The sequence below is a fragment of the Nansenia antarctica genome, assembly GCF_963989245.1.
Source record: "Nansenia antarctica genome assembly, chromosome: 2".
NCBI lineage: Eukaryota > Metazoa > Chordata > Actinopteri > Argentiniformes > Microstomatidae > Nansenia > Nansenia antarctica.
In genome coordinates this window covers 86,155,344-86,179,374 of record NC_137675.1, presented here as the reverse complement: position 1 = coordinate 86,179,374, position 24,031 = coordinate 86,155,344, and the positions used below count along the sequence as shown (strand labels likewise).

Below are 24,031 nucleotides of genomic sequence, written 5' to 3'. Positions count from 1 at the left end.
TCAACTTTGGCACAAGTACTAATAAGACCCTGGAGTACTGATTCCTAGATGATTTGGGCTTGGTTATCAGATTTCCAAGGTGATATTCACTGTAAAAGCTGTTGTTTTTTTAGGCGGAGACTGAATTTGAGATGTTTTATAATGTTCTAGCTCTATTTGCTCTGACACAGTAACATAGATTTAGATTCTGACACTTCTACAGCCACCCCACAGGTGTTAGCTTTCATTTGATAACAATATCATTATGAAGGCCCTTGTGATTGTGGAGATATTCTATATTCACTGTGGGCATGTCATTTCGAGCAGAAAACCAGAAAAATTAGGTGGATAAGAAGAGGTAAAGCAAAGACTCAAGATCTCCCACGTAACATTAACAAATGATTTATAGAGAGGGATAAGGGGAGAGGTCATTTGAGAGGTAACCACAACTTTAACAAGGGTTATGCTCGCACCCATCTCAGGAGCAGGTGCATATCATTCTACGGAGTTACCATATGGAATGGGCTAGAGGAAAATATGAAGGAAAGCAGAAATATTGCTCTATTTAAAAAAAGGTTTAAACATGTTTTTTTTGTTAAATACCAAAATGAGGAAAGGGAAGGTTGTTCATCTTCTGGAAACTAAGGTGTGGTTTTCTGTGTCTTTTTCTTCTGTATTACATTGTGGATACTGATGTTTGTTATTTATTTATTTTGTGTTGTTTCAGTATTAAGAATAGAAAAATGATGTTTATTTATTTATTTTGTGTCAATATTAAGAATGAAAAAGTATTAGAACGGATGATACTGAAATATATGTATTAATTAATTGGATTATATAATGTAAGCATAATTGTTAAGTATAAACAGGGGTAGGACAGGCTTCTTCCTACTCCTTTTCGAACAATTCATTCATTCATATTCATTATATGACTGTAACTTGTGTATGACTGTAACTAAGATGTTTTGGTAAACAGCTAAAATAACACAAATTCTGTCTGTGACCAAATATATATATGGGCCTAACTGTAGAATCCATTGTTTCCACCGTAGTAAGGCGATGACGTAGTCTATGCAAATATGCAGGCGCGGTATGATGACGCGCTCCAACCACTCCAACCAAATATGGTCCATCAAGCTTCCGGGTGATAGGCGTGATGTCCGCAGCTGGATATACTTGGGAATTCATGTCAGTTAGCACCAAGCGTCGACTTTGATATGTTGATGAGAGATTTGATTTCTTTTGATTTTGAATAATATATATATATTCAGGACCTTGAACTGTTTATAGACCGCGTTTCACTATGTTGTTGTCACCCAGCAAATATAATGCAGTTAAGAAAAGGTAATTAATAGAAATCTTAATGGCAAATATTATTTTGTAAATCCTGGAATGATTAGCCTGCTAACTGTGTTGATTTAGCAGTTAGAGTCAGCAGTTAAAGGTGTTCTGTTTTTATTTAAATACAGGTGGCAAATGTCCAGTGCTTTGCTTGATTGCCAAAACTTGGGCCAGAAACTTCAAAACACCTCTAACCTCAAGGTTGGTAGTACATGTTTCTGTTTGATTAGATTCTGGCTCATTTTGACACACATTAAATAGACTTGTCCATCATACTATGTAGTTAGGGTAGGCTCAAGGCCCTCAGGAATCTCATACCGTTCTTATAATAATAATAATAATAATACATTAGGCTTATATAGCGCTTTTCTAGACACTCAAAGACGCTTTACAAACTGAAAAGATCGAGTAGTTATCAAGACAACCAGCAGTCACAAAAGAATCCAGGCCTAACCTGTATTTACTGTGTCCAACACAGGGTAATGTATTTGCAGAGCCACAAGCACTGACGAAAACACCAAGGAAAGTGTCCACACACTGCACCGCATCGATACTAGAGAACCAGCCCAACATGGGTCCCCTTACGACCCCCACGAAAGGAAGGGAAGCTGGATCGGGTGAACCCTGGACTCCGACCTCCAACCTGAAAATGCTCATCAGTGCAGCCAGCCCCGAGATCAGGAACAGGGAGAAAGAGCTGTGTGTGGACAACCCAGAGGGAGGAGAAACCACAGACTCTGCACAGGTAAAATGCACAGACACACACACACACACACACACACACACACATACACTGATATGGGTCAAAGCTGTTGGTTTCGAATATTGATTTTCAGTTTTTTTTAAAATTATCTTATCTTATCTGTAGGACCCAGAGCTTGGGGAGGAAGCAGAGAAACAGATAAGCAGGAAAGAGAAGAGTCTGGGTCTGCTCTGTCACAAGTTCCTCGCTCGCTATCCTGATTACCCCAACCCGGCCGTCAACAATGACATTTGCCTGGATGATGTCGCCACAGAACTCAGTGCGTCCTTTTACTAGTCTCTGTTTTCCCCGCACTGTTTATTATTACAAATTTTCATATTATCCTTCGGTTTTGAATATTGATTTTTTACATTTTAACCATTTAGCTTTATCCAAAGCGGCTTACAATTAGAGATTACAGGGACAGTCTCCCTGGAGTAACTGAGGGCTAAGTGCCTTTACTCAAGGGATTTTAACTCATGACCTTCTGATCACCAGTCCAACTCCCTATCCACTAGGCCACCACTACCCGGTGCCATCTTACATGGTGTAGATAGAGTCAAAGCTATTTGTTATCTGCTCTGTACCACTCTTGAATGTATGTCCCAAAGAACCTAGAAACATCCGCTGCGTTCACCGTGTACGCAGTAAATGCACGGGAACGTAACCAATCACCCAGTGTTCCGTCTTCTTTTCGACTCACATGCTCCAACCTCTTGTCGACACAGGCGTGACCCGCTGGCGCATCTACATCATCATAAACGTGCTGGAGAGCCTCCACATGGTCAGCCGGCTGGCCAAGAACCGCTACACGTGGCATGGCCGCGCCAACCTGGCCCAGACCCTGGGCACGCTGAGGCGGGTGGGCGAGGACCACCGCTACGGACAGCAGATGCAGCAGATCCGCCAGCGCTGCCTTGACAAGGAGTTTGACTTTGACGGGGAGGAGAAGGAGAACGAGGAGGTGGTGGAGGCGGAGGGAGGGGAGCCGGGGCAGAAGGAGATGTTCTTCATCGAGCCCCCGGGAGTGGAGTTCAGGGCAGGTGAGACACCAGTCAGGGGCGTTAGGTTCCATGATGTCTATTCTGATTTGACCCTCAAGGTTACCTCCTGTTTTTACAATGAGGTACTACACAACTACTACTGCTGCTACTAATTTTTTAATTAATTAATTAGTACTACTACTACTACTGCTGCTACTACTACTACTACTACTACTACTACTACTACTACTACTACTACTACTACTACTACTACTACTACTACTGCTACTACTACTACTACTACTACTACTACTACTACTACTACTACTACTACTACTACTACTATTACTACTACTATTACCACTGCTGCTACTACTGCTACTACTACCACTACATTTCTGAGTTGGCACACTACCTGTTGTCTATTACACACTCACCACTGTTATTGTAAATAAATTCTTGCACTTAAGATACATGGATGTTGCGCGCGGATGTTGCGCGCGACAGAGAGAGACAGAGAGCGACGAGAGAGAGTTTAGGTGAGAGAGAGTTTAGGTGAGAGAGAGACAGGTGACAGAGATGGAGAGACAGGTGAGAGAGAGTTTAGGTGAGAGCGAGAGACAGGTGACAGAGATGGAGTTTGATACAGCACTCAAGTTTTACTTGATGCATGATATGTATCCTCCTGGCATGCCCAAGGTTGGAAACCTTAAATCAAGGATTCGAAAGGCGTCCAAGAATTACTTGATGAAAGGTAAGTCAGTGTGAATAACTATGTTATATTCACTCTTGAAGCCACTGCTTGAAATGGCGAAAATGCATAGGCCTATATCAAAATTGAGTGTCTCATTAAGCATCTGCTAACTATTGTGTGCATAAAACCTGTTTCCAGTGGCTTTATATTTGCACTTCTAAATGAATGCTGTATTTTCCTGCTGCATCAGGTGAGGAGTTGTACTATAAGTGCAAGGACAAACTTCGCTTGGTGGTGTGCAACAAAGATGGAGTTCGTGATGTCCTGATGGTAACTTTCTTATCTGACTTGAGTTGTCTTTATTGTTGTTTCATCTGTTCAATTGTTGTTTTATCTTCTTTGCTCTCTGTGAAGCACATTGTGTCACATTTTTGTGAGAAATGGGCTACACAAATGAAGTTTGATTTGATCTGAAGGAGTGCCACGACAACCATGGGACTGGGGGTCATCAAGGGAGACGCCGAACGCTGGAGAAGGTGATGGCGTCCTACCACTGGTCCACCTTGCGGGAGGATGTCACAAAATGGGTGAGTTTTTGATGTTATTAGTGCATGGTGTGTGTGAACATTGTAATTTATACACTGCCCGTTAGCAATGATCTTTTACTCAAAGATCTCCAACTCTTGTGTAATTCTCATACTGACCACAATCTGATTCTGCACTGGAACACCCAGACCATCATACAGGCCGCGGCCCCTCAACCATAGCGGTTCTCCACCTAAGGCACTAAGCCCAGCAGCTGACCACCACCACCAACATGACGCCTCAACCACATCAAGAATTCTCTGACTCTAGATAATTTCCTCTGAAATGTCACTGTTTTAAAGGTTGATGAGTGCCCCCGCTGTCAACATCATGAGAAAATAAAGACAGTTGCACCTGTACTCCATCCCATCCAAGTGAAAGAGGCATGGAGTGTCCTGGGGATTGATCTCATTGGTCCACTTCCCACCACTGCAAAGGGCAAAAGGTAGCTACTGAATGTTGGGCAGAAGTATGTGTAACCCCTTTTGGTTAAAGCTAGTGAGATAAGCTGACATCATGTATTGGATAAGTCAATAAAAGTTATGAAGCACGTTTTTGGTGGACCCCATGAGGAATAGCTGCTGCAATGCGCTAGCTAATGGAGAATAATCTGCATTTTTCATTGCAGATACATTCTGACTGCAACCCTCTACACCAAAACAGCCAATGAGGTGTCCAGGAAGATAGTCAACATTCTTCTTGACTTTGGACTGGTAGAGAGGATCATTAACGACCAAGGACGGGAATTTGTGAATGAGGTACAGTTATGTATATAAGACACAGTGTATGTGATGTGTGACATTTGATAATTGTAATTTAATCTAATTTAATTGCATACAATGCATCTGCAGGTCAACCGTGGTGTTTTTGAGGCTCTGGGTGTCAAACACTGCATCACGTCAGCCTACCACCCCCAGGCCAATGGACAGGACGAGCGCACAAACCGCAACGTGAAGACTGCGCTTGCCAAGTACTGTGGGGAGGGACAGAACGACTGGGATGCCCATTTGAGGGGCGTCGTAATGAGCATCAACACCTCTAAGCAGGTAGCCTACTATTGTGTAACAACTGCATATGTAAACAATTCAAACAAACATAGAAAGAAACAAAAAACAATTCAAACAATATAGAAAGATGGTGAAATGCTATTGATTGTACTTTTGTTTTGTTTTACAGCGATCAACCAAGTACACCCCGTACTTGGCACTGTTCGGACGGCACCCTCGCAGCCCAGGTGTCATCAACACAACACAGACTGAGGAGGGTGACGACTCAGCTGTGGTTGTGGTTGATTTGCCAGAGGAGGATGTACAGGCGAAGACTGTCGAAGTTACAGATCTACATGCAAAGGTGATGTAAAAATGGCAATTTATGCATAATAATATCTAATAATAACAAATATGCATACAATGGCAATATATGCTATAATATATGAATATGTTTCAAGGGACAATTAATTAAATGATAACAATTTTTCTGATTTACCAGAACATCCAAATTGCCCAGGCAAGGCAGAAAAAGGCCTACGAGGCCCGGAACAAAAAGGGGGTCAAATCCTTTGACTTCAAAGTTGGGGATGAGGTCCTACGAGCAAACAAGCGGAAGGAGGGACGGAAAGGATGGTGACTGGAGGCCAATTGGTTTGGGCCGCACATCATATCCTCCATCTCACCCAAGGGTGTGGTGATGCTGTCCAGCACAAAAGGGCCTCAGCTAAAGCAGGGTGTGAACGTTGCCCAGCTGAAGCCGTTCATCAGGCCTAATTTGAGAGGTATTATTATTGTTAATACAAGGACACACACTAAGTGTGTATGTGCAGTAACTGTATGTATGTGACGTATGTGGTTAGATGTGTAGACTGAAGCTCAGCTTCTACCCTAGGGCCATTCAGGCCCTGAACACAGCAAAGACCTAGGTTCTAGGCCCTGGACAATCTAGACAAATTGATGGCAGCTACTAGATTGTAATCATAAGTGCAATATTGAAATACAACTGTGAACATTTCAAACCTGCAAACTGCGACACTTTAAATGAATGTGCAATAATACCATGTGCAATATGACAACCCTTGTGTACATAAGGTCCAGAGATAGGAAATGTTAGGATATTTATAGCATAGCATAGAGTACAGCATAGTGTTTTATGTGTATAGTATAGTAGTATAGTATAGTGGATAGTGTATATAGCCTTTATTTATGTAAACCAGCTCTTCTCCCCTCTTGTTTTTAGTAAAAGAAAATCAAAGCACCAGGGGAGCCCCCCCTCCTAAATTTCGTTGTATGGTACCTGTACTGTATTAATGACAATAAAGACCATTCATTCATTCATTCATGTGGCTACAGGCCCCACGCTTTCAACTGCCAGGCTCTCCCTCCGTCTCTCTGGGGCCTACGTCCAGGATCGGCCTGGTGACAGACTAGACAGCATTATTAACATTGGCCATGGAATTGTCCTGCCGGAGACCGGCTGTTACCCATTGACGCATCCTGTCTGTCCATAGCTCCCGCTCTGTAGCATCTCCACTCCTCCTTATGGTGGTGACAATACCCGGTCCCTTGTGGGGGTCACTACACTCATTGGTGTGGTTATTATCATGGTTCTGCTTGTAGAAATGCCACTATGGTGGTGACAATACCCGGTCCCTTGTGGGGGTCACAACACTCCTCATTGGTGTGGTTAATCTCATGGTTCTGCTTGTTTGAGGTTTTCCCAAATAAGATATATATGTATATGTACACATCTGGGTTTCCGTTAACCGGCAATTACCGGTCTTTGTCCGGTAACATTTGGTGAAGTCCGACAAATTGAAAAGTCGTCGGACATATTGTCCGGTGAAAATAATTCCCTTTGAATACAATTCGCTAAAGCTGGCTGGGTGCGTTCGTAAACACGCTCTGGAAATCCGATCAGCACTCGCGGAACGCCTCTCGTCCAATCGAACGACTCGGTCGCTCTGTGACATCGAAGCCAGCGTGCGCTCCGGCGCTCTCAGAGCGTGTTTACGAACGCACCCCTAGAAGTTTCCAGCCAGCTAGCTGAAGCTGCTACACACACCAGAGCCATGGCGACCGAACGGCAAGTTAAACAACATACTATAAAAGTGACATTGTTTTACTCATTACTCATACGTTTGTTGTCATTCGGCGGTGCTAATAGTCGCTTTCTTTTTTAATTTATTTAATTTATTTTATTTTAGCAGTTTCCCCGAAAGTTAAGTGTTTGTTTTTATATCACTATTTGCACTTCTGGTTAGATGCTAAACTGCATTTTGTTGTCTGGTACTTGTACTCTGCAATGACAATAAAGTTGAATCTCACCTAATCTAATCTAATCTAATCTAAAATAATCTAAGATAATCCCATCACTATTACTCCCTATTTTCATCAGTGTTTCAATCCTTGAATCTGTGATGGAAATCAAGCAAAGCCACTTCAAGTCTCCCCACCACTGACAGCGCTGGGTGTGCCTTTCCTTACACTCTCGGTTATTCCCTGTGGATTTAAAAAACGGTGTTTTGGTTTCTATAATGTGGTCTATTCTCAGTGTTGACGAGCAGCTCAGGGGGCTTTGAGATGTCTAACAGCTAATTAAAGGAGTAATTCCACTCAAAAGGGTAGAAGTAAGCTGACTGTCTGTCTGTCTGTCTGTCTGTCTGTCTGTCTATCTGTCTGTCTGTCTGTCTGTCTGTCTGTCTCTCAGTGTGCTGGACTACCTATGACTTCCATGGTACCTGGGAACGCGTTGTCGGAGAGAAACGCCCTCTGTACAAAGGACCTACTGACCAAAATCCCTGTTCCCCGTAGCCTACATGCTTGCACTGTTACTGTTCAATAAAATGTTATACATCTAGACATTGTGGTATTTCTTTATATACGTATCCCAGACTGCCTATCAATTGTTTCTCAATAAACAGTTATGTTCTTCCCATTGTCATACTCCCGAGCTAAACGAAATGCCTTCCCAACCAGCGAGACTTATAGAAATGACGTTGTTTTATTGATTTACAAAAAAAAGGGTAAAACTGTAAAGAGAAAATAGAAAACTCACATTAATCCCAAACAATTTAACAAACTTCAGTTAACGTAATGTGGAGTCCGTTCATTGATCGATGCTGTCTGTTCAGTTCCCAGTGAGGCGCCCGTTCAGCGCTGGACCCGTTCAGCGCTGGATTTGACGCATGGCATAGCGCGCATGCGTCAAATCATGTTATATTATTATATATTATATAGCTCGCATCTAATCGTATCGGATGAGAAATAGACATTAAATGGCATATATAGGCCGCTACACAACAGTAATCACCGCGACAAACAGCTATATTAGATTTGGAGAAAAAAAATATATGATTTTGAAAAAAAAATGTTTTAGTATATTTTAATATGATGACCGGAATATATCACGTTTGTCCGGTAAATCGAATTCTTCCCGGACACGATGTCCGACGGCAAATTTTTCTAACGGAAACCCTGGTACACATGCTATATTTCGGTTAACCTACACAATGTTTTTACTTGATTCCAGCTAATTTGTGAATGAATACGTTTTTGTTTGTGTATGGTCAATCCATTTTTATGTAAATATGGTTTCATGCTGTATTGATTTACAATAAATTCATTGCATTTCATTCAATCTTGTTGCTTTACTACAAAAAACACATCTGATTGAGGAAGACTACAAAACATTGAGAAAGGATTTGGTAAACCAAGTATTTCATGCGTCATATGGTAAGAAGAGGGGTGTGGCCATAGTAATTAATACATCTCTACCATTCTCTGAAGAGAAAGTGATAAAAGATAATTGGAGAAGATATGTAATGGTTGACCCTATTACATTAACCATAGCTAAAGGTAATGAATCCTTTTTTCATTTCATACCTATTAGTTTACTCTAACGAATTAAAATGATTAACAAGCATAATGGCACAGAGAATGCAGAGATGTGTATATATACAAAGGGTTGAAATATATGTTATTATTATTATTATTATTACTGTAACGGACTGAGTTTTAGTGGGTTAACGTTACTGTTGCTTTTAGAGTGGTTGTTGTTGGATGACGTTCATCCGGGGGAGGGAGGGTTCTGGGGCTGAGAGCGGAAGAGGAAGGTTTGAGAGGGAGAGCGCGGGAGAGAGAGACGAGAGAGTTGAGTGCTGAGGTTGTTTATGATTGAGTGTGACATTGAGAGAGATACAACTTGTTAACAGAGAATAAAGCTGGTAATCAAGAACCCTCCGTCTGGTTTGTGACAACGCTACACTGGTGTCAGAGGTAAAAAAATAAAAAATAAAAGAGAGACACGAAGCTACGAGGGAAGTACGCCTACAACCGCTAACGCAAGCTAGCCTGACGCACTCGCCCTTCCCCGACGGAGTCATGCTGCCCGGCGGTGCGGACAAGATCAAGCGGGAGGAGGAAGACAGCGCGTGGGGTCGATACACGGCAGCATGGCAGGCGGAACGCCGTGAGCGGAGCCTGCACGAAACGACCGAGGTGGCGGAGCACAGAGAGCGGGTGAGAAGAATGACGGCTCAAATGGCTACCGAGGCCGGATTTCAACCAGCTGCGCACAACATGGACAGACGTGCGGCGCGCAGAGGGCCACGGGCACGGAGCGATGACGTCAACATTGCTCCCCTCTCAGTGAAGACACCCAAGTATGATGGCAAGGCTGATTGGGAGGCTTTTCATGCACAATTCGAACTGTTATCCAGGGCTAACAATTGGTCGAAAGAAATTAAGGCTTGCAATGTGCCTTACTGGTGATGCTCTGTCAAGCCTGCTGTTACTGACCCCGGATGATAGAAGTGACTTTGATGCTTTAGTGGGGGCATTAAAGAGGCGTTTTGTTCAGCGGACAGCTTGCTTCGCTCTGAACTGTGCAGTCGGAAGAGGCGGCCCGGGGAGCCGTTGAGAGATCTCGCTAATGAAGTGGAAAGGCTCGTTCACCGTGCCTATGCTCACATGCCCCCGTCCATCCTGAGTGAATTAGCTCGAGACCACTTCCTGCAGGCACTACTGCCGAGTGATCTGCGTGTCCAGACGGTGCTGGCTCATCCTAAATCTCTCCTGGAGGCGTTGGAGCTAGCCTCGGAGAGGGAGATGCTGGGCGTGGCACCCCCGCCGCTACGTGGGAGGACGCACCCAGGGTGAGGGCTGCTGTCGTGTCGGAGAGGAGTGAAGCGGCGCCGGCCTGGGCGGTGGAGCTAACACAACTGGTACGGGCTGCCTCGCTGAGTGGACAACAGCGGCCATGGATGGGACCGAGACTCTGCTGGGCATGCGGAAAACCCGGCCACCTGGCCAGAGAGTGCACCAACACGGCGGAGAAACCGGGAAACGGTATGGGGAACGTATAGCCGGGACGGTGCGACTCCCCGGGGCGGCGTCCCGACCCCGCACAGGCGGGGAGACAACACGACACAACCAGGTGGGGACATTACAAACAGGGGAGGGTGGGGGCGGCCAGCAGGTGCAGGTCGTCATGCTGGGCCGGACGGGGACGGGAAACTGCTGGTACGCCCCGGTGACATTTGGGGGGATATGCTGCTCCGCCCTCGTCGACACGGGATCATCGGCCACCCTGGTGAGACCCGACGCGGTGGGGAGCGGGACCACAGTTTTACCCACCACGGTGAGATTACAGACAGTAACTGGGGACAGGGCACCCATGGTGGGGGAGGCATTGGAGACTGTGGGGGTCGGGAGGGAGAGAGTTCACTGCCCAGTATGGGTAGCGGATCTAGAAGACTGCATATTGGGACTGGACGTGCTCGAAAGACTGGACTGTGTGATTAGCACCCGGAGGGGGACACTCACATTCCCAGACGGACACGTAGTGCAGATGACTAGACAACCCACCCCGCCGAAATGTTCCCCGACCCTCACCGTTGCAGTACTGACAACTGAGACAGCGCCCAACACGACTTCCGGCGGCGTCCCGGATAGACACCCGATACTGCCCCATGCCCCACCCACCACCACAGAGCAACCGCACCCCACACCCGCTGCGCCCACTGGTAAGGGGGGGGGAGAAGACGGAGAGAGGGTCTCGGTCGTGAGGGAGGTGTGGCAGGGGAACTGTGATGGACTGTCGCATGTTGAACAGGGCCTACTGTGGCAACTGTTATTAGAGTTTAAGGACAGTTTTTCCCTGTCAGAGGACGACGTGGGACAGACCCACCTAGCCCAACACAGCATCGATACGAGGGATGCTCCACCCATCAGGATGAGACCCCGACGCCTGCCGATGGCTCGACAGGCAGCGGCAGAGAAGGCGTTACAGAACATGCAGCGTGCGGGTCTCATTGAACCCTCCACCAGCCCCTGGGCCGCCCCAATCGTCATGGTCCCCAAGAAAACAAAGGACGACTGGCGCTTCTGCGTGGACTTCAGACGCCTCAACGGCGTGACCAAAAGGGACGCCTATCCCTTCCCACGAGTCGACGAGTCCCTCGACGCGGTGGCTGGGATCCCCCGCCAGGAGTGCGTCGTATATCTGGACGACATCCTGGCCCATGGAGAATCATTCGAGACGGCCCTCAGGGCGCTCAGACGCGTGCTGGAGAGAGTGGCTGCAGCGGGTCTGAAGCTAAACCCCCAGAAATGCCACTTCATGAGACGGGAGGTCAACTTTCTGGGGCACAAGCTGGGGTCTGGCGGTATCAGCACCACACAGGAGAAGGTGCAAGCGGTGGAAGACTGGCCCACCCCCAACTCCAGTTCTGAAGTGAAAAGTTTCACAGGACTAGCCTCCTACTACAGGAGATTTGTGAGGGGCTTCTCCACCATAGCCGCGCCCCTGTTCCGGCTACAACGGCCCAGGGAGAAGTTCATCTGGACAGACGAGTGCCAGAGAGCATTCACCTCGTTGAAGAAGGCCCTCTTGGAGGCCCCCATCCTCACCCCCCCCGACCCCACCCTGCCCTTCATACTCGACACGGACGCCAGCAATGTCGGCGTGGGGGCGGTGCTGTCACAGGTGACCTCGGAGGGGGAGAAGGTGGTGGCGTACTACAGCGGATCACTCAACAAACATGAACGCCGCTACTGCGTCACCAGGCGGGAACTGCTCGCCGTGGTCAGGGCTGTCCAACATTTCAAGTACTACCTCGGGGGCCTCCACTTCACAGTCAGGAGTGACCACTCCGCCTTGCAGTGGCTCATGACCTTCAGAGAGCCAGAGGGCCAGCTGGCACGCTGGATCGAGGAGCTACAGGCGTACGACTTCAACGTGATCCATCGTGCGGGTAGACAGCATGGAAACGCGGACGCGCTTTCCCGCCGGCCCTGCGCCACTGACGGCTGTACCTACTGTGAAAGAAGAGAGGTGCGGGAGGAGGAGCAGCTGCGACAAGGGGTGAGATGCGCCGCAGCGGCCCTAACAGCTATCGACGCGGGAGAGTGGAGACGCAAACAGGAAGAGGATGCTGACATCGGCGCAACACCAACCCCGGTTGGAAGAGATCGGCCTGTGTTCAAGGGCTACAAAGGGGCTGTGGAGAATGTTTACCAACCTGCCCTGTGTGACGGGGTACTGCAGAGGGGGTGGAAAGACGCGGCCACAGGAGAGACGCTGTGGCAGGTGGTCGTACCCAGGACCCTGCGGGAAACGGTGCTACAATCAGTCCACGGAGCCCCTGGATCTGGTCATTTCGGGGTCAGCAAAACGCTCCGCCGCCTTCGTCAGGGGTTCTACTGGGGCCAACATGGGCGGGACGTGGGGGACTACTGCCGCCGCTGTGACAGCTGCACAGCACGTAAAGGCCCCACGGGCACATCTCACGCCCAACTCCAGCAGTTTCCCACAGGCTGTCCCATGGAGAGAGTGGGGATTGACGTGCTAGGGCCGTTTCCTCGCTCAGACAAAGGTAACCGCTACATCCTCACTGCCATGGATTATTTCACAAAGTGGCCGGAGGCGTACTGCCTACCGGACCAAGAAGCAGAGACAATAGTGGATGCACTGGTGGAGGGGATGTTCAGCAGACTGGGGGTCCCTGAGGTCATTCACACCGACCAAGGCAGGAACTTTGAATCTCGCGTGTTTGCGGCCATGTTCGAAAAGCTTGGCTCCCACAAGACCCGCACCACACCCCTCCACCCACAAAGCGACGGACTAGTTGAAAGATTTAACCGCACACTGGGACAGCAACTGGCCATAGTGACGGCTAAACACCAGCGAGACTGGGACGCGCATGTCCCCCTGGTGTTGATGGCGTACCGGTCTGCGACGCAAGACTCCACCTCCTGCTCCCCCGCACTTCTCATGCTGGGCAGGGAGATTAGGACCCCGGCTGAGATGATGTTGGGCAGACCGCCCGACCCACCGGCGGACCCCCCGGGGCTGGAATATGCCCGAAAGCTGCAGGATCGACTGGAGTGCGCCCACGAGTTCGCCAGAAAACAACTGCGGAGTGCAGGGGCGAGACAGAAGAGGAACTACGACGTGCACACCAAAGGGCAGCATTTCACGGCCGGGGAGCTGGTCTGGGTTTACAACCCCCAGAGAAAGAAAGGCAGGTGCCCCAAACTGGACAGCAAGTGGATGGGGCCCTGCAGGATTCTCGAGAGACTGAGCGAAGTCGTGTACAGGGTCCAGCTGCCGCCAAGAGGTAGGAGAGTCGCCCTGCATCGAGATAGACTGGCCCCCTACCGTGGCACGGGCACCCCCCCAGGAGAAGGGGGTGAACGGCGCGGTAACCGGGTTGAGCACCAGACCCCACCCCGCCCCGCCCAACCCCCCCCCAATGGACTATCACCCCCCCTCCCCGCCCCACCAAATCCCCCCCCGATGGAGTGTCGCCCCCCCGCCCCGCCCAACCCCCCCCCCAATGGATTATCACCCCCCCTCCCCGCCCCACCAAATCCCCCCCCGATGGAGTGTCGTACCCCCGCCCCTCCCAACCCGATTTCCCCCCCCGACGAACTGTCGCCCACCCACCCCCCCACCCCCAGGAGGCCCCGGAGGATAGTAAGGCCCCCAAGGTACCTGAGAGACTTTGAGTGGTCACTCGGGGCGAGTGACTTTGTGGGGGGGAGGTAGTGTAACGGACTGAGTTTTAGTGGGTTAACGTTACTGTTGCTTTTAGAGTGGTTGTTGTTGGATGACGTTCATCCGGGGGAGGGAGGGTTCTGGGGCTGAGAGCGGAAGAGGAAGGTTTGAGAGGGAGAGCGCGGGAGAGAGAGACGAGAGAGTTGAGTGCTGGGGTTGTTTATGATTGAATGTGACATTGAGAGAGATACAACTTGTTAACAGAGAATAAAGCTGGTAATCAAGAACCCTCCGTCTGGTTTGTGACAACGCTACATTACTTTATATAACTGAGTAGTGAAATACTCAGAAATAGTGTGAGTAGTGAAATACTCAGAAATAGTGAAATACATTCTTAGAAATGTCTACCGTGTCATGATTACAAAGATACCACTTGAACACACACACTGTGACACATTGGTCACACGCGCGGGCACACACGCGCGCACGTGCGATGCGCGCGAAACACACACACAACACACAGTTTCAGATCTACTAACGGGTCTTCGTTGTCATCGTTGGCATCGCGAATCATAGCGAATCATAGCGCTACCTATGGCCGGAAAGGGCAGAACCTATGACCGGAACCGGAAAAGTGGGAAACTCTGGTAGGGTGGGAAAATCCTGTACCTACACCTTTCCACTAAAGGTGGATCAGTATATCGGCGATTGAAATAAATCAGGCGATCAGGCAACTCGGGATTGGAATTCAAGCCTCAGGTGATTCCTCGAACGAGGATCAGGCTTGTGTTATGAGTGTTCACAGAACACCGGCTTACAAATCTTCGATATGGGCGCGTGCACGCAGACATAAAGAGCCCCGAAGAGTCGATCTGTCGAAATGAAGATACTCCACTCTGCAGGGGTCCTACATTTGCGCAGCATTCCGAATTATTGATCTTTATGAAGACGGAAAAATAGTGCAATACTGCCGCAATTAACAAGGCGAGGGAAATGGTTTGGCAAGAAATTGCTGACCGATTAAATGCGTAGGTCATACTAGCCCCAGTTATTGTTATATGTTCATATTTTAATGAATGAATATTTACTACTGTGGTGATATCAGCAGCAGGCTACAAACCGTCATATCGTCACAATGGCCTAGTGGTATCGACCGCTGCCGTGGTTTTTATTCGTCATTTTAAATCGGTGGTTCGAATCCCTCTTCAGACACACTTTTTACTGCATTTCGTTGTCTGAATCTAATCTAAAATCTCATCTAAAAAAGTATGTAGGCTATAAAATGATGGTGCAGGCTAATTTACAAGAACTGACACGATTACAATGGTGTTTAAGCCTTTGCATGAAGGCTTCGGTTAAATGTAAAAAAATAAAAATAATCACTTAGTCAAGTCTCGAACACACAACCTTTGGAACTCTAGCTGGTTGCCTTAACCACTGCGCCAGCCAGACCGCTGTGACGACAGCAATGCAAGTTGAAACAATTACTTTTTTTTTTTTTTACACTCTTTTATTTATTTATCTATCGATCTATCTATCACACTTTCAAAATATCAAGTTATCTATCACACAATCAAACTATCTATCGATCGATCACACTTTCAAAATATCAAATTATCTATCTATCACACAGTCAACCAATCTATCTATCTATCTCGTGTGAAGTGGGAACTAATATTTCCTAAAAGACACTTGATGGAACTGTCGTTCGGGATATAGTTTCCGCCTGTGAGAAAATTTTGACGCACGTATTACTTTAGCCAGTCTTTTAGCCTGCTCGCGACCAGGCTAATTATATCTGACTCAGAAGGAGCTCAACCAAGCAGCGAATTATTTGAGCCACATTGATGGAACCGAACGCAAGCTAACATTATCGCCGATTAGAACTTTATCGAGGCTTAGAAGATAATCTTGTTTAGTGGAACGGGCCTATGAGAAAACTGACCAGACACTTCCTGCCCTGCCCACCTCCACCACGCCAGACATGAGTTAACATGGCTTTGTACTTTTGTGTACTTACTCAAAGTATACTTTCATTTCATGAATTTTAACCTGTAGCCTACTGTAGTGTACTTAATTTAAAAAGCTTAAGGTGCTCCGGAACTGTGGGACCTCCAACACAGTCCTGGAAGTTTTAGGTAATAGTGTTAATATGAATTATACAACAGTTAGTTCCGACCAAGTAATTTGATTGGACAAGAGGCATTCCATGAGTGCCGATATACAGTATAACAGCACTGGGACTTTTAACTATATGTATCACTCCGAAATGACCGTTAGTACAAAGTAGCTAGCCTGCAGATGTTTGTGTTCAGGTTACTAGGCAACAGTCCAGTTGCGGAACTATTTTTTGTTGACGGAGCCAAAATAAATGATTAAATAAACAAACAAATCATAATCTGTTGTCACTTATTACTGTTAACTGATCTAATAAATTGCGCTGTAGAACTGTTGGGGAGTGTACCTATGTTCCCCGGGTCCTATGTTCCCCGGGTCCTATGTTCCCCGCTCCAGAAAAAGGGTCCTATGTTCCCCGCTCCCGAAAAAGGGTCCTATGTTCCCCGGGTCCTATGTTCCCCGGGTCCTATGTTCCCCGGTTCCCCGCTTCCGAAAAAGGGTCCTATGTTCCCCGGTTCCCCGCTTCCGAAAAAGGGTCCTATGTTCCCCGGGTCCTATGTTCCCCGCTCCAGAAAAAGGGTCCTATGTTCCCCGGGTCCTATGTTCCCTATTGTTATTATTGTTATTATTTAGGTTTACTGTTTGAAGTAAATATGTTGTCCAGTAGGCCTATGTTGTTGTTATTATTATTATTATTGGCCTAATTTAATTATTATTGTTATTGTTATTATTGTTATTATTTAGGTTTACTGTTTGAAGTAAATTGAACCATATGCACAAACATAGTTTAATTAGTTGGTTGCAATAAAAGCCTATATTTTGGATTGATATCTCTACTGTATTTATTTGATTTCGTTTGACAAAAATATAGAAAAAATATTTAATAATGTGTATATATATATATATACACTGTCACTGGTGTTCTTTTAGGAATATAAGATTTTCAATTCCATCTCGAAAATGATCTATCTAGGGAGTTACACTCATCAACACGGAGCATTATGACGTCACGTTAACTCGCTGGAGCGGGGAACATAGGACCCTTTTTCGGGAGCGGGGAACATAGGACCCGGGGAACATAGGACCCTTTTCCTGGAGGGGGGAACATAGGACCCTTTTTCGGAAGCGGGGAACATAGAACCCTTTTTCGGAAGCGGAGCTAAGAAATCGGGGAACATAGGACCCGGGGAACATAGGACCCGGGGAACATAGGGATGACCCCCTTTATTGTCTCACAACATCGTCAATGTTTCACTCTGACAGGAGAGTCAGGTGACACTCAGATGGAGGGGGCGTGGCCTCTGTTTATGATGCTGACAGGAGAGTCAGGTGACACTCAGATGGAGGGGGCGTGGCCTGTTTATAATGCTGACAACATGGAGGTCAGGACGAAGCAGAGAAATACAGACACAATCCCATTGTGGGGAACATGACGCGTTCCGACCGGCAGGGGGAGCTAGAGGACAGTTGGTGAAGGGATGAGGGTCCGAGGGGCATCGGCTGATGCCAATCGGGTCCTCATCAGGGTCCGATTGGCATCGGCTGATGCCAATTAGATCCTCATCAACGCGCGCTCTTAACGTGTGGCTTTGTTCCCCAGAGGAGAGAGTCGGACGGAGTAGCCCGAGAACGAAGTACTAACCGAAACCAGTGACCAGAACCGAGGGTACGAGCAGCGGAGTACTGAGACGGAGAAGCAGCGGAGTGTCAGGGAGCGAGGGACGGACGAGCGCTGCCGGAGAGCCGCGACCGAAAGGGTCGGACTAGGAGCGGGCCGAGACGTCCTCGCTGGAGCAAGGCTCAGCTGACGGGAAACTCCAGAACAGCTGCTCTCACAATAAAAACCCGCTTACAGCAACTACCCAGCCTATTGTCTGTCTCCCTCTGTGGCCGAAACCTGTTACAGTGGCGCCCAACGTGGGGCACAGAGGAGAGGCGGACCCGGAAACACCAGAGAACAGACAGGCGGGGGCATGGAGTCGCCCCTGGGACATGTGCTCGCCCACCTGGCCCAGCTGCAGGAGCAACAGGCGGCAATGGCACGAACCAGCCACGACGCACTGATGGACATGGCCCGCGCCCAGGCCGAGGACCGGGCGGACCTCCGGTCCATCATCCGCGACCGGGAGGGGTACGGGGACTACGGCGTGCCAGGGGGGACCCGAGTCCGGATGCAGCGGATGACTGAGGGGGACGACCCGGAGGCCTATATAGACACATTCGAGCAGGTGGCCCGGAGACAGCGATGGCCAGAAGACGAGTGGGCCCACCAGCTCCGGCCCCTGCTGATCGGGGAGGCGCAGCTCGCGCTGGCGGGTCTCCCGGCGGCCAGCCAGGCCGACTACCCGACAGTGGTCCGGGCCATCCGGGACCGGCTCGGGCTGAGCCCGGAAGAACACCGGCGCCGGCTCCGTGCCCTGACCCTGGAGCCCGGCGGGAGGCCGTTCCTGTACGCCCAGCAGGTGATGGACATGGCGCGGCGGTGGTTGCTGCCCGAGGAGAGAACGCAGATGGAGCTGGTGGAGCAGGTCGCCCTGGAGAGGTTCGTGACGGGCCTACCGGCGCGGACCGCGGCCTGGGTAGCCTACCACCGGCCCACCAACATCACCACCGCCGTCGGGCTGGCCGAGAACCACCTGCCCTCTCCAGACGGGGGGGCGGCGGGAACCGCCGCGGTCCCGGTCCCAGCTCCCCGCCGCCACGGGGGGTTGGCCATTCGGACCGGGCCCGTGGCGGCTCCACGGCGTGAGAGGCCGATGGCCGCTCCCCGGGGAGGGTGGCCGGAGCCAACGCAGGGGGGCGCGGCCGTGGCCTTCACCCCACAGAGAGCCCCACAGGCGGCAGAGGAGGGGTGCTGGCGGTGCGGCCAGCCTGGCCACCGCCGCCGGGACTGCCCAGCTATGGAGGTCGGCCGGGCTGTCCGCACCGCCGACGAGGTCACCCCTCCCCCGGACCCGAGCGAGGTGTACCGTATCCGGGTAAGGATGCAGCGGGGTACGCACGAGGCGCTGCTGGATTCGGGCTGCCTACAGTCTATGATCCACCAGCGCCTGGTGCGACCAGAGGCATTGGTAGGGGCATCGAGGGTGTCAATACTGTGTGTGCATGGGGATGTTCACGTATACCCGGTGGTCCCCATCGAAATCAAACATAATGGGAGAGAATATAGAGTCAAGGCGGCGGTTAGTCCGAGCCTCATGCACCCCTTAATCTTGGGTCTAGACTGGGCGGGATTCCCACGGGCAGTAGCGGGGACGACAGGGGTGCACGCACGACGGGCAGGGACGCGTGGGGCGGGCGCCGTGCTCTGCGCTGATGCGGGGGCGGCCGACGCTGACGAGGGGCAGGAGGAGGCAGGGGCAGAGGCACCGCCACCCGAGGTGCCGCTGCCGGTGTTTCCTCCGGTGGGAGATTTTCCCCTCGAACAGTCTCGTGACGCTACCCTACGCTCAGCCTACGACCAGGTGATGGTAATTGATGGTGCACGGGTACGGCCAGACGCGGCGCTCGCTCCCCCATACTTTACGTTGGTTAGGGACAGACTATATAGGGTGAGTCGTGACACTCGCAGGGAAGAGGACGTCACCCAGTTGCTGGTTCCCCGGGGCCGCCGGGAAGCGATATTCCAGGCGGCACATTATAACCCCATGGCGGGCCACCTAGGATATGATAAAACACTTAGTCGCATAATGGACCGATTCTACTGGCCGGGGATATGGGCGGAGGTGCGCCGGTGGTGCGCCGCCTGCCGCGAATGCCAGCTAGCCAACCCCCCGGCCGTCCCGCGGGCGCCGTTATACCCTCTCCCCCTGGTTGAGGCCCCGTTTGACCGTATTGGAATGGACATTATCGGCCCATTAGAGCGATGTGCACAGGGCTATCGGTTTGTGTTAGTGTTGATAGATTACGCAACCCGATACCCCGAGGCAATTCCCCTGCGCTCCATCTCCGCGAAGAGTGTGGCGCAGGCGTTGTTTCAGGTCATCTCCCGGGTGGGGATCCCGAAAGAGATCCTCACTGACCAAGGTACCAATTTTATGTCACGCACCCTCAAAGAGCTGTACGGATTATTGAATATTAAAGCGGTCCGGACGAGCGTGTACCACCCGGCCAGCGATGGTCTGTGCGAGCGGTTCAACCGGACGCTTAAATCAATGATCCGTAAGTTCGTTCACGAGGATAGTCAAAATTGGCACCAATGGCTAGCCCCCCTGTTGTTCGCGGTGCGGGAAGTCCCCCAGGCTTCCACGGGGTTTTCCCCATTCGAGCTCCTATATGGGCGCAAGCCTCGCGGCGTCCTGGACCTCATTAAAGAAAGCTGGGAGGAGGGGTCCAGCGACAGTAAAAACGAGATTCAATACGTCCTGGACCTGCGGGCAAAACTCCACACGTTAGGGGTTATATCACGGGAGCATTTGCACCAGGCCCAGGAACGACAGAAGCGCCTGTACGACAGGGGGTCTAAGCTGCGCATCTTCGCACCGGGAGACAGGGTCCTTGTACTACTGCCCACTTCCAGCTCGAAATTACTCGCCAAGTGGCAAGGGCCGTTCACGGTCACACGGCGGGTGGGGGAGGTGGACTATGAGGTGGTGCGTTCAGATCGGGGGGATAGCACGCAGATATATCACGTGAACCTTCTAAAAAAATGGACCGAGGCGATCCCGGTTGCGCTGGCTACGCTACTTCCCGAGAGGGATGAGTTCGGACCGGAGGTCCCAAAGTCTAAAATCGGTACCCCGGCCCACTTGGGAGACCATCTTTCGGCGGCCCAGCGAGCGGACGTGGCCGAGTTGCAACGGAGGTTCGCGGATGTGTTTTCCCCCCTACCCGGGCGCACCACGCTAATAGAACACCACATAGAGACACCACCGGGCGTTACGGTGCGGACACGGCCGTATAGGCTGCCGGCTCACAAACGCGACGTGGTGAGCCGGGAGTTAGAAGCGATGCTGGAACTGGGCGTGGTAGAAGAGTCCCACAGTGATTGGTGCAGCCCTATCGTGCTGGTGACCAAGCGAGATGGGGCTGTGCGGTTCTGTGTGGACTACCGACGGGTGAACGCGGTGTCTAAATTCGATGCCTATCCAATGCCCAGGGTCGACGAGCTCTTGGACCGGCTTGGCGCGGCGAAATTCTATACGACCCTGGACTGTACGAAGGGATACTGGCAGATTCCGCTGTCGCCAGGGTCCCGCGAGAAAACGGCGTTCTCCACCCCGCGCGGTCTATACCAGTTCACCGCGCTGCCGTTCGGGTTGTTCGGGGCCCCGGCTACGTTCCAGCGGCTCATGGATCGTATCCTTCGGCCGCACTCTGCATACGCGGCGGCCTACCTCGACGACATCGTGATCTACAGCGATACATGGCCGCAGCATATGCAGCGGGTAGCGGCCGTGCTGCAGTCGCTGGGGCGAGCGGGGCTCACGGCCAACCCAGCGAAGTGCGTGATCGGGCGGGGGGAGATCCGCTTTCTGGGGTACATCCTGGGCGGTGGGGAGGTGCGCCCGCAGGTAGATAAGACCGCTGCGGTCGCCGCCGCCCCGCAGCCCAGGACCCGGAAGGAAGTGAGGCGGTTCCTGGGACTGGCGGGCTATTACCGGCAATTCGCGCCGGGGTTCGCGGAGCTGGCCAGCCCCCTGACCGACCTCACCCGGAAGGGTGCCCCAGACCCGGTCCAGTGGTCGGAGCCGTGCCAGGTGGCGTTTGAAGGTATTAAAGCGGCTCTCTGTGGTAAAACTGTCCTGCATGCTCCGGATTTTAACATCCCTTTTTCCCTGCAGACGGACGCATCGGATAGGGGGCTGGGAGCGGTGCTGACCCAGCAGGTGGAGGGAGCCGACCGTCCGGTGCTGTACCTGAGCCGCAAGTTATCAGAGCGAGAGGGCAGGTACAGCACGGTGGAGAAGGAGTGCCTGGCCATCCGGTGGGCGGTCGGCGCCCTCCGGTACTACCTGCTGGGGCGCGCGTTCACCCTCTACTCCGACCATGCTCCCCTCCAGTGGCTCCACCGTATGAAGGACTCTAACGCGAGGATCACACGCTGGTACCTCGCGCTACAGCCCTTCAATTTTGCGGTGGTGCACAGGCCGGGGACGCAGATGGTCGTGGCCGACTTCCTCTCCCGTGATGGGGGGGGGGGGGAGTAGGCTGGCGGCCGGGCGCGCCCGGCCTTGATCTGGTGGTGGGGGTGTGTGGGGAACATGACGCGTTCCGACCGGCAGGGGGAGCTAGAGGACAGTTGGTGAAGGGATGAGGGTCCGAGGGGCATCGGCTGATGCCAATCGGGTCCTCATCAGGGTCCGATTGGCATCGGCTGATGCCAATTAGATCCTCATCAACGCGCGCTCTTAACGTGTGGCTTTGTTCCCCAGAGGAGAGAGTCGGACGGAGTAGCCCGAGAACGAAGTACTAACCGAAACCAGTGACCAGAACCGAGGGTACGAGCAGCGGAGTACTGAGACGGAGAAGCAGCGGAGTGTCAGGGAGCGAGGGACGGACGAGCGCTGCCGGAGAGCCGCGACCGAAAGGGTCGGACTAGGAGCGGGCCGAGACGTCCTCGCTGGAGCAAGGCTCAGCTGACGGGAAACTCCAGAACAGCTGCTCTCACAATAAAAACCCGCTTACAGCAACTACCCAGCCTATTGTCTGTCTCCCTCTGTGGCCGAAACCTGTTACACCCATCAATGACCATAAGAAAACAGAGCTACATACAGTATGGGAATTGTGATGAAACCTTAGAAAACCTCAAAAAGATTTGAGTTAAAAAAAGATGATTTGTGTTACTCTATAATATGTTGCCATCCGCTAATCAAGGGCCGTAGCAACATGAGTCATGATCAGACACAGAGCTGCTTTAGACAACTGGGTGTTTGTGTCTTGCTGCACATTGCTCTGACTTAATCTATGTCAGATGAGATGACTTCACATCCTCCTCTGCTTCTCTCCTGTGAGGACACACACACACACACACACACACACACAAGGACAAGGTCAATACAGAGGTCAGTGATGGAGTATTCCTCTGGAGGTCAGAGAGACCAGAGCCTGACAGAGAACTGCCTGACATGTCGGCCCTGAATCATAGAGGACTACTGTCATATGCATGTATGAAGTCTGTTTACAATAGAGGACTTGTGTCATATGCATGTATGAAGTCTGTTTACAATAGAGGACTTGTGTCATATGCATGTATGAAGTCTGTTTACAATAGAGGACTTGTGTCATATGCATGTATGAAGTCTTTTTACAATAGAGGACTAGTGTCATATGCACGTATGAAGTCTGTTTACAATAGAGGACTTGTGTCATATGCATGTATGAAGTCTGTTTACAATAGAGGACTTGTGTCATATGCATGTATGAAGTATGTTTACAATAGAGGACTAGTGTCATATGCATGTATGAAGTCTGTTTACAATAGAGGACTTGTGTCATATGCATGTATGAAGTCTGTTTACAGAACTCATACAATCTCACCTGTTTCATGGAGAGAAAACACCTGCATGGTGTTGCTGTTGGAGGAGGAGATGGAACCATCGTCAGAACCTATGAAGAAAAAAGACAACATCAGGTCAACTGACTAGAATACAGAACTAC

The 24,031-nt window shown here is 50.5% G+C and overlaps 1 protein-coding gene across 1 annotated transcript; it reads left to right on the top strand.

Annotated features, from left to right (window-relative positions):
• Positions 1-1,891: 1,891 nt before the first annotated feature.
• On the top strand, positions 1,892-5,950 carry LOC308150807 (transcription factor E2F8-like; the record flags this gene model as incomplete). Its single annotated transcript, XM_080523602.1, has 5 exons — positions 1,892-2,065; positions 2,189-2,342; positions 2,791-3,105; positions 5,228-5,370; positions 5,813-5,950. 5 exons carry the CDS (start codon positions 1,892-1,894, stop codon positions 5,948-5,950), a joined length of 924 nt encoding a protein of 307 aa, XP_080379728.1.
• Positions 5,951-24,031: the final 18,081 nt, after the last annotated feature.